Source organism: Hemibagrus wyckioides, linkage group LG09 (genome assembly GCF_019097595.1).
Source record: "Hemibagrus wyckioides isolate EC202008001 linkage group LG09, SWU_Hwy_1.0, whole genome shotgun sequence".
Classification (NCBI taxonomy): Eukaryota; Metazoa; Chordata; class Actinopteri; order Siluriformes; family Bagridae; genus Hemibagrus; species Hemibagrus wyckioides.
Window position 1 is genome coordinate 15,527,006 of NC_080718.1, and position 11,054 is coordinate 15,538,059.

General features: G+C 37.0%; 2 protein-coding genes across 2 annotated transcripts; both read left to right on the forward strand.

Annotated features, from left to right (window-relative positions):
- Window positions 1-683: 683 nt before the first annotated feature.
- Window positions 684-5,195, forward strand: kcnk3b (potassium channel, subfamily K, member 3b). Its single transcript, XM_058398993.1, has 2 exons — window positions 684-974; window positions 2,922-5,195. Exons 1-2 carry the CDS (start codon window positions 689-691, stop codon window positions 3,779-3,781), a joined length of 1,146 nt encoding a protein of 381 aa, XP_058254976.1. The 5' UTR covers window positions 684-688; the 3' UTR covers window positions 3,782-5,195.
- Window positions 5,196-6,511: 1,316 nt separating this feature from the next.
- On the forward strand, window positions 6,512-11,054 carry marc1 (mitochondrial amidoxime reducing component 1). The gene is made up of 7 exons (XM_058398992.1): window positions 6,512-6,879; window positions 8,531-8,701; window positions 8,909-9,068; window positions 9,353-9,493; window positions 9,660-9,721; window positions 10,184-10,255; window positions 10,477-11,054. Exons 1-7 carry the CDS (start codon window positions 6,638-6,640, stop codon window positions 10,589-10,591), a joined length of 963 nt encoding a protein of 320 aa, XP_058254975.1. The 5' UTR covers window positions 6,512-6,637; the 3' UTR covers window positions 10,592-11,054.

The window sequence follows — 11,054 nt, forward strand, 5'->3', positions numbered from 1 at the left end:
TATAGCTTCCTTATTGCCTGACTAAAGTGATCTATAAATGTTTGAGATTTTTTCATTGCCTGACTCAGTGTTAGTTTCTCAAAATCTGGAAAGACAAGAAGATGAGAAAAACTGGTTCCATCTACCAAATGGTAAATATGGTCTTTAGTTAAGAAAAAAAAAAAAAAACATCTGAGCAAATGAAAACATTTTAATGTATTCCATGCTTATATAATAAAATTTGCCTTTTAATATGACCAAAATATAGTTGGCTCTTCATCGTTCCCGCTTGTTCCAATTTCTTGGTGGTGGTTAAAACTACTTGCTCCTAGTACCAGGCTATAAAGCAATCATTAACATTAAAAACATATGGCTGCAGAAAAGCCTAGTGGTGAACCTACAGTGACATCAGCCCACCTGCACTACAGGCACACAGTGTACCTGAAGCTCCTAGTGCTTTCATTATAGGCAGTTACCCAATTTAACCTAAATGACCAGTGACCAAATAAGGTCTCTCTCCTCCCGTTGCTTGGGGGTGGTGCTGAAGGAACAGCTCCCAGTTTCCATCCTGCTCTCTCTCAGGTCCGCTTAAGGATCATCCCACCGGTGAAGCCATGAGGGGCTCCGCAAAGACATGAATCACCAAAGTTCTTCTCACGAACCGGATCTAGCTCTAAAGACGGAAGGATACTTGATTAGTTAACTTAAGATGATGAAGAGGCAGAACGTGCGCACGCTCGCTTTAATTATTTGCACCCTGTCCTATTTGCTAATTGGAGCGGGAGTCTTCGACGCGCTGGAGTCGAAGCAGGAAAAAAGCCAGCGTAGAAAGCTGGACTATCGCAAGTTTCAACTGATGAGCAGGTACAATCTGTCCAGGAACGACTTCGAGCAGATTGAGAAAGTGGTCTTGCTTCTGAAACCACACAAAGCCGGGGTGCAGTGGAAGTTCGCCGGCTCTTTTTACTTCGCCATCACTGTGATAACGACCATAGGTGAGGGTCTCTCTCTTTCAACCAATGTGTTTAGATACACTGACCTTTAATAGTATTGCTTTCATATACGCACACAAAAAACACACATATATTTTTATATGCATGAGTATATGGCAAAAAATAATAACATTTTAAAAATAAAATATATAAATAATAATAAAAAAAATACTGGCATATATTCAACGTTTATTAAGTATGGTTGCATCGTTATACTCCTCCATACCGTGCGATCCGTGTGTAAATAATGATCAAAATGTTGACGTTTAAAACCTGCCAGCAGTATCATCTCTAAATATAATAAACAAAAAAACTGTTAGAAATCTCAGAATATTTTAACATTTTAATATGTGGTGCATATCACGATTGTTGGCAAAATATGCATCCATTACTCCAAAGAGGACATCCATCCTCTATGATTACTGACTATAAAATATAAATAAAATAATGATCATAAAATAGAAAAGGAACAATATTAAAGTTATCTGGTTTTTACCTTCATCATTCATTATCCTTATCTTCTTGTAAAGGTAAAAAAAATGGTGCTCACTAATCAGGCTAAATACCTAAAAAAATATTTCAATGGGTTATTTTAGAAACTTCAACTGTCACCAAAATGATTGAAATCGAACAGAAATAATAATAACAGTTTAGTAACAGCAAGCAAGCAGCAAGCAATATTTAAGTATACATCATTCTTAACATTTATTAACAACCACTCTATAATTCTTTTAATTGAATTCTGTACAATATTTATTTTAACTATCAGACATAACATTTAGAACGTAGAATGGAAACATTAGTGGTGTGTATTAAATGTGCTTTACATAACTCTTTAATTCATGCTGTCATCATAAACCCAAGTAAGGTAGTTTGCAGCGATTATGATTTATTCCGTCGCTAAACCTTGTTTGCATTACAAATGTTTGCTCTAAGGTCTTTCAGGCTTAGACAGTGACCATGGAACACTGAAGAAAGTACACAGATCAGCCACATATCTTAAATCAAATGGTTTGCTCTGTTCCACTCTGGAAAACTTATAGCATCACTATAATAATATTGAGAAAGCTAAGTGTAATGGATGATTGTACTAATATTTACTCAGTGCTCAAACAAAGTGAGTAGATATATGCCAGGGGTACACACTAGCCTAATACCACAGGTCAGACATAAACACTTAAAACATTAAGTAGACTGTTTATCCCATTCACCTTCAATTCCAAACTTGATGATTAACAGCAACATCTGGCTAAATTGCTGTGTTGTTTTGTTACCATTTTAAGGCCCCTTACTAGATGTGTACTTCTTCCATGATGAAAAACTAAAGTATATGTATTGTGGTAAGTGCTGGGAATGTGGTAGACCAATTCTAGCCTGGTTTCCTAAAAGAATATTTTAAAACTACCACTTCTCTGAGACTTATGTATAAAATGAAAATAGGTAATCCATCATTCATTCAGCCTTCAACAATCAGCATTTACTGCAGCTGTATTATTATTTCAATTTTTCTTTGTATTTTCAGTAATGCAAGTTATCCTTTGAAACCCTGGGCAATTTTAGCCAAGAAATTGTTAATACCTTCACAAAAATGATTGGAAGTGTACCACTCTGTAGTGAAAATTGTTTGCTTATCTTTTTCTGCTTAATTGTCTGGGACACCAGATTTCTATATTCTGTTTTCAGTCACATTTGTTGTCAAATGCTAAATGAAATAATTTAATCCCTGATTCAGTATTTTTTAATCACATTATAATCTTCATTTTTGTCATCCTAAAACAATGATATATTTTTGGTTAACGTGTACATAAAATGTCAGCTTAAATAAATAATTACATTGAAAAGAATTAAATGTAATTAAATTTAGTTTTCTCTGGCTTCTGATGGCCACATCATACATTGCCTTTGATGTGAAAATGAATGAGAATTACTTTGATGGTTTTTCTCTGTCAGGTTACGGCCATGCTGCCCCCAGCACAGATGCAGGCAAAGCTTTCTGCATGGGATACGCACTTCTGGGCATTCCACTCACTCTGGTGATGTTCCAGAGTCTGGGTGAACGCATTAATACCTTTGTCCGATTCCTGCTGCACAAAGCCAAGAAGTGTGTGGGTCTGCGACGGCCAGAAGTCTCCATGGCCAACATGGTGACTATCGGCTTCTTCTCTTGTGTTGGCACCCTTTGCATTGGGGCAGGTGCCTTCTCACATTATGAGGGCTGGAGCTACTTCCATGCCTTCTACTACTGCTTCATCACTCTGACAACCATCGGTTTTGGGGATTATGTGGCCCTGCAGAAGGACAATGCACTCCACAATGACCCCCATTACGTGGCCTTTAGCTTTGTCTACATTTTGATGGGCCTGACAGTGATTGGTGCCTTCCTCAACCTGGTGGTGCTGCGTTTTATGACCATGAATGCAGAAGATGAGAGGAGGGATGCAGAACAACGAGCTCTGCTCTCCAAAGACAAGCAGAAAGTCCAGCCGCCTTCTCGCCACACCAACCTCCAAACCTTGCAGACCGAGGAGCAGGATTCTAAGAGGCAAGGACTAAAGAGTGTCTATGCCGAGGTACTCCACTTCCAGACTGTCTGCTCCTGCTTATGGTATAAGAGCCGGGAGAAGATGGTGATGCTTCCGCAGGACCTGTCCTTCAGTGATGCGCTCATGGAGCAGGGTAACTTCTTTGAGCCAGACTCCACAGGCTGTGTTTGTAGCTCCCAGCGCTGCTCAGCCATTAGCACTGTGTCCACTGATGTGAGAAGCATCTCCCCCTTCAGACTGCTCTCCAAGAGACGCAGCTCTGTGTAGATGTGTAGCACAGGTGATGACAGGTGATAGATAGAAGCTCATAAAAACACTGCAACTGTATGTTTCTGCTCTACATGCATGCATTCAAGTACAGATGCTGAAGTACACCCTTTGAAGTTTAAAGTATAAAAAGGAAAGCCAGAGTAGGTTGGAAATTATCGTGTCTTAAGGACACAGTACCTCTTACATGTGTCACGTGTATGTGAAATGAAATTGTCTCCTCCTGAGACCACATAAACTTTAAAGAAGGTAATAGTGGACTTCTTGCTACTTCATAATTACATTATACTCCTTGACATGGTGCAATACATTATTTCAACAGTGCTTTATTAAGACAATACCAATAACATACCTTATCTCCTCGAATCTCTCCTCAAACCTCAAATTTTATTACAAATTAATTATCACATATTGTATCGGTCAAATTCTTACTGTTTTGTGATCACTAGTTTTATGTCTGTATGATGTCATCATTTTAATCACCTTCATTTGAAAATTCTATGCTGCACAATGTGCTATATTCAACTTTGCACCAATATTCTGTTTAAAATGGGTCAATTTGTATGACTTTAATTAAATAAAGAACATTTTATGTACTGTAGATTAAATGTACTGTAGATTTAAAAAAAAACTGTGTAGAAGTGTAGAATCCCTTTTAATACTGCATAACCCTGGACCAGGACCATGAAAATGAAACACCTACAACATATCCAATGATCCAGATGGCATGCCAACATGACTTCTGTTCTTTGCCTGGCTCTGTCCAGCCCCGGACAAGAATAGTCGCTCCCTTTGAAGACAGTTACAGTATATTAACCTTATAAGAGTTGCATGGCATGAGGTACAAGAATTGAAGATGATGCAAGATGATTAATGTCTACAAACATTCTGTTCTGTCTGTTGTAGTGATGATGAGTAGCACAAGGTTAGCCTCAGCAACACCAATTACACAAATCACACACATCCCATTTAATAACACATCCCATGCCCTGTCTACATCTCAAAATGATAAAAATATGAAAAGCACTCTACTTTTTAATCCATGTACTGTATCACAATGACTAAAATGCAAATCTGACATTTTTGGGGTTTTTTTTTAGACTGATGGTTATAAAAAAAATACAGCTGCTCTGCATTAAGACTCTGCTTTTCTCAGTACTGATCTGGTCACAGTATCTTGTGTATTCCCCTCTGACTCATAGACAGCTTGCTGATCAGGCTATGTTTGGCCTATACGGGCAAGTGTGCCATCCTTAGATGCTGCCAAGGAGAAAGCGCTTCGTGCTCGAGACTTTGCCTTGAGCTATTAGGTCTGCATGACAGTGCAACAGAAGGCAGAAGGAGTGCCACTGCAACAAATGCCTGTATCGCCTCCCCATGGTGGCAGCATCTGTTGCAATATTCCTTATCATGGCTATAGATATTCACAATCATGGAAAAAGTAAAAATAGCTCTGACCGGTAGGTCACTGGGGGCAGAACATGATGTACACCTCAGTTGTGGCTTTTGTTTATCTGCCAAGCAACTAAAACAAAAAATCTGACAAAAAAATGACTACCTTGCTTTTTGCTATTTAGATTTATTCAGATTTCCCATTAGCTTCCAACCACATCTGTATTGTATTTATACATTTATAATATTAATATATATATGAAAAGATTTAAATCAAACTATTTAGAATGATAAGCCCTTCTACCAGGTTAACTGCCAGCCTTTTTTCCCTCCTCTAGAATTTCCTACCCACTGAATTTTACCTTCATCTCACTAAAAAATAGTGAGAGTCCTAAAGTTTGGTAAAGATAAGTATCCTAATCATTTGAGGATTGCTTTAGCATTGATTTACTAGGTAGAAAATTCTAGAGCAGACTGTCGTATGTTTACATGCCTGGCATTTGGCAGATGCCCTTATCCAGAGCGACTTACAATTTATCTCATTTTATACAAATAAGCATTAAGGGCCTTGCTTAGGGGCCCAGCGGTGGCAGCTTGCCAGTTACCATGAAAGCTGATCAAAAATCTTTCTTTCATGTAGGTTTAGACCCTATTAGTTTTTAATTTCTTTATTACCAGCTTCAATATAATACTAGCTTTCATATGAGGGGGTGCAGGAGACAGATCAAGAAGGAGATGAACAATTGTTTCACTGATTGTGTCTTAGAAAAGTAGCTAGTTAAAGGGATTATAATACAATGAATTTGCCATTCATTTTACATTTTCTCTCATTTGGCTTATGCTTGTCTATGACATGCTTGTCTATGACTTAACCATGTGCCACAAAAAAAGTCAGAGGCTCCAAAAAACAAACAAAACACTCTTTAAAATGGTCTGTAGGTTACTGGTTTTCTTTCTTAGTCCTCCGATACTAAATAGAACAGTAAACACTAGAAGATAAAGGGCTCTTCTTTTGTAACGATAAGAGACACATGAACCGGTCAAATTCTAGTTAATTATTATTCGAAAATGTTATTTAGTTTCTCCAGGATTTCACGATCGCAAAGATGAACGCAAAAATAACGCAAAACAAATTTTTCCAAAATTACCACGGATTTTTAGCTAAGTCGTGTCGTGAGACGTCACCACAACGGGCATAGCCCTCTTCTAATCACGTGCGTCGAGTACAGCGATCATAGAAAGTAATAACCTATGGTAGGCGTTTAAAAGAAGAACTCATGCTCGTGATTTCGTCATTTTAAATAGTTTTCCTATAGTATAATTCCTGCTCCTTTAAAAGTAGGCCGAGCTCAGAGTGTGAAGCTTCTCATTGGCTGCTCTGTGGTTAACTGGCGCACTACTGCGCTATTTATAAGCTATTTCTGTGGAGTTGCTCGTGTTTGTCGTTTACCGTGAGAGCTGAAGATGGATTTTCTGGTGAAATTATTTGCCCAGAACAGGAAAGTAGCTCTTTGCTTGACAGGGACGGCCGTGGCTTTGCTCGGTCTCGCGCTCGGCTACAAATACACGCGCAGGCAGAAAAAGTTAACTCGAGTAGGAGTTGTTTCTCAGCTGTTGCTTCATCCCATGAAGTCTGGAAAAGCGGTATGTGTGCCTGCAGCCGAGTGTCTGAGAATGGGCCTTAAATGCGGAGATCTTCGTGATCGGTGAGATTTATGGCAACAAGTTTGCAGGTTATCACGGCAAAAAAAATAAAAATAAAATAAAATAAAATGTCGTGCATCTGCTATAATCAAAGCCAAAGATGTCTGTGTGAATGAAAATGCATTCATTCAGATCAGTTGTTCAAAACAGACAAATATAAATAAAAATGCTGTTTTCCTATACCTAAACATTTTAGCTGTCATTTCACTATTTAATAAAATATTTTTTGGAAATATCGCCATATTGAGAGTAGGTATACGTTTTGGTTTTTTTGCACATTGCAAGTTTTGCAACACAAGCTTTTATATAAGTATGAATTATTCTGTTCGATTAATTAAAGTGCTTTGTTAAAAATAAAACAAGAAGCATTATTTAGTCAGGAAGAATTGCCTGCTTTCTAACCCAGTGTTTTTGAGCTGCTGCGAGTCATCCTGGGAAAGCAGGGAGTAATTAACATGGAGAAACAAAATAAACACATGGAACTGGTTATCATTGTCCCACTGTTGCATTCCACCCATTTTTTAGGTTAACGGGTTTGTAACTAAAGCTTGAAGATCAGTACAAAGCACAAAATAGGATTAGTATAGAAGGTACGGGAGCATATGAGACTAAACAACGTGATTTCTTATTTTTTGGTCACTTTACAACCAGTCAGTTGTATTAATTACCCCCTTCAAGACAGTTTGGCTGAAACATTTCGGAAGCTACAAAGAAATAAATAAACATATAAATAATGCGTGTAATTCTACAAAGCTGCACAAATAGTGAGAGCTAGTGCGTGAGATTTGGCAAAATATTTGGAAATGTACATCTCAAGCCTCAGCTTTGGGTATAAAGTACAGCCTGTTTGCTATTCGTTTCCATATGGAGTCGCAACACTGCATAAAGTTTTCTTTGCTTATCATCAGAATTCACAAGTTTGATGAGTTTGTCTTGTCAAAAAGGTAAATGACCAGCTTTTGACCTTTTTGTCACTGTCCGTTTGGTCACGTCACAATGACTGAGTGTGTTACACTTGCTGAATGTCACCATGAAACTCACATGGCCTAGTAAACTTGCTTGTTTATAAAAAAAAAAAAAGAGCTGTTTTATGCATATTGGGACCACAGATGTGGATAAATAAAGAATATAATTTGATCAAAGCTGTGGATACATAAACACATCACACACAGACACTGATCTGCAGAAAACAATGCGTGTTTGCAGTACAATGGGTGCTGCCAATGTAATCATGCGTCTAGCAAACAACCAGGGATTTTGCCTGTGTGCATGTTTATACCACAGAGAAACAGGACATGGGTTAAAAAAAGTGTAGCCAGAAATTGAAGTTTTTAAATATCGAGAATTTGTTTGCTTTTATTTCAAATTATATATACATATTGTTTATTTTTTACACATTTATTTTTCAGAAGAAGGCAAAACCTTCTTGTTATTCTGAGGGGCACTGTATATGGAGCAAGCAACACAGCCAAATGATGAGAGCAATAATTCCTCCATATACAGATATTTTAATATATTTTCCAGAATTGCTGGCTGACTTATTGAAAGTGGGAAATTGTATAAATTTAATATTACACACAATAATCAAAAATCTTATGAATTTGTTGCTGCATTGTGTCATAACTATCTGGCCTCCTGTATGTCTCCTTGCAGTTACTGGCTGGTCATTACAGAAGATGGCCACATGGTGACAGGGAGACAACAGCCTCGCTTGGTTCTTGTGTCTATGACTTGTGAGGGAGGCCAGGTTTGTCTCAATGCTCCTGAGATGGAGGAGCTCAAGTTTCCCCTTCAGCAGCCAAACAATCCCATCTTTAAATGCAGGTAGCTAGAAGTGTGAAACCATTTTATTTACTGTAAAAATTTACACATTTTCAGTGTTCAAGAGTAAACAGCAGTGTCAACAAAAACTGTATTCACTAAATGTTGTTTTGATCATAAATGAGTGTTAAGTATTACGAAATCTTGAGTGTGTGAGTGTTTTCCTGTTAATGATAAACAATCACAGAACCATGAACTTCCTGCTTATAGGGTGTTTAGTTCAGATACCGAAGGCAGAGACTGTGGTGATGAGGTTTCTAACTGGTTCACTCGATATCTGGCAGCAGACAAGAACTTTCGCTTGGTGCACTTTGAACCCCAGTTAAAAGCCCGAACACCGTCTGAGAAAGGCTTTCCCAAGGATGAAAAGGTTTGATTTAGAAATGTATATTTTGGAGATGGCATAGATAGTTACTGACTTGTGCTTGTTATTTTGAATCTAAATGACCAGGTAACCTATTAATAATGTGAAACCTGCTCATGTTTATTGTGGTATAAATAGTAATATTTTTTTCCTTTTTAAAAGCATTTTATTTTTGTATTTTAAACCATTAAAAATATTTATCCACACAAACCTTTGTATTTTCTTGATTCAAGGTTCTTTATTGATGAGCTGTTGTGCTAGTAATCTTTATTTGTGTTGTGGATGCCTAGGTGGCTTATCCAGATGCTGCTCCTGTCATGTTGATGTCAGAGGCCTCTCTGAACAACTTGAACACCAGACTAGATCCTGGCATCTCTGTTTGTCAGTTTCGGCCCAGCATTGTTGCCAGCGACTGTGAGCCTTTCAGCGAGGTGTGAAGCCGTTACTTTCATTTAAACACGGTTAAAAATAGTTAGTGTTATAGATTTTCAGTATTACGTTAATAGAGAATATTGTGTTTCTTATTCCATGATTTCCCTTCTCTCTCATGAAAAGCATGTACTGAACAATGATATAATAATTTGTTTTTATGTCTAGGACTCATGGGACTATGTACAGATTGGCCAAGTGGAGTTGCAGAGAGTTATGGGCTGTGGAAGGTACTCATCCCACTCTTGTCTGCTATCACAGAACATTTGACCAATTAAACATGCCATAGTTTCAATAAATTTGGATTAAAAGTATTTTCTTTTTCTTTTCTTTTTTTTAGTATTTTAGTTGAATCTGTTTTTCATGGGAAAATATTGCAAAATATTTAAAAATGGTCAATTCAGCTGCAGTTACCCTGATCAGGATAAAACATTTACTGAAGATTATTGAGTAAATGATTGAATGAGTAAAGACCATTTTGTAAGTGTTAAATGCCCTCCTGTGTTCATCACTGTAGCTGTTCTTTGTCCTGTGAGCTTCATTTAGTACATTTACAGCATTTATCAGCTCACCCTTACTCAGAGTGACTTACAGAAGTGCTGTGTCTTCATGCAAGGTTCATGTCTGATCTGTTCAAACATACTATCAGCGTGTTTTGTGATAACTACGTCTGATGTGTATTTACTTTGCAGGTGTATTTTTACCACTGTTGATCCTGAAACTGGAGTCATCTCTAGAAAAGAGCCACTGGACACTCTCAGAACGTACATAAACTCTCTAATCACAATGCATACACAATAAGTGCATGATATATAAACATATATTTTTTGCATGATATATAAATATTTTTGGGTTAACATGTGACACGTGAATTATATTTAAATTTAATTAACATTTTTTTAATTGTCTTTTTTATTTTTATGTCCTCTCGCTTTATCAAATCTTATTTTATCTTATCTTATTTTATCTTGTCTTATGTTCCTAGTTATCGGCTAACTGACCCTGCACAGAAAACTGCACCAATACTTGGACAATACTACACCGTGAAGAAAACTGGGATCCTCCATGTTGGTGATCCCATATACAGAATTACTTACTAAGAAAGGACACGATGGATCAAACCAAAAGCTGAAATCAGAACAATTATATAATTTGATAAAATTAAAAAAGTTGATGTACTATCCAAATTTGCATTAGTCATTAGTGCTTACAACCAACACTAATTGTAGTGTATAATGTGTAGATACTCCTTAATATGTTTAAATGAAAACACCATTTAAAAACTTCATTATCATTTATTAGCTGGGCCGTTTATTAGCCATTTAGCTATAATTAGTTTTGGCCTCACACATGCTCTTGCTGCTGTGACACACAGTGCTTTTTGCTAACGCTATAATAATATATTCAGTAGATATTACATAATACAATTCTAAAATTTTAGACGAATGTCAAAATAAAATACCAGGAACATTATTACTTTTGATGTTTGTGTGCTGTGACTGGTAATAAAGCAGAATTTGTACACTTTATTGTGATTAATAATAAACAAAGACTAATTATGAA

Coding starts and splice junctions, on each gene's coding strand:
- marc1 (XM_058398992.1), top strand. CDS start 6,638: ATGGATTTTCTGGTGAAATTATTTGCCCAGAACAGGAAAGTAGCTCTT. Junction 6,880..8,530: donor TGCGGAGATCTTCGTGATCG/GTGAGATTTATG, acceptor GTCTCCTTGCAG/TTACTGGCTGGTCATTACAG. Junction 9,494..9,659: donor ACTGTGAGCCTTTCAGCGAG/GTGTGAAGCCGT, acceptor TTTTATGTCTAG/GACTCATGGGACTATGTACA.
- kcnk3b (XM_058398993.1), top strand. CDS start 689: ATGATGAAGAGGCAGAACGTGCGCACGCTCGCTTTAATTATTTGCACC. Junction 975..2,921: donor CACTGTGATAACGACCATAG/GTGAGGGTCTCT, acceptor TTTCTCTGTCAG/GTTACGGCCATGCTGCCCCC.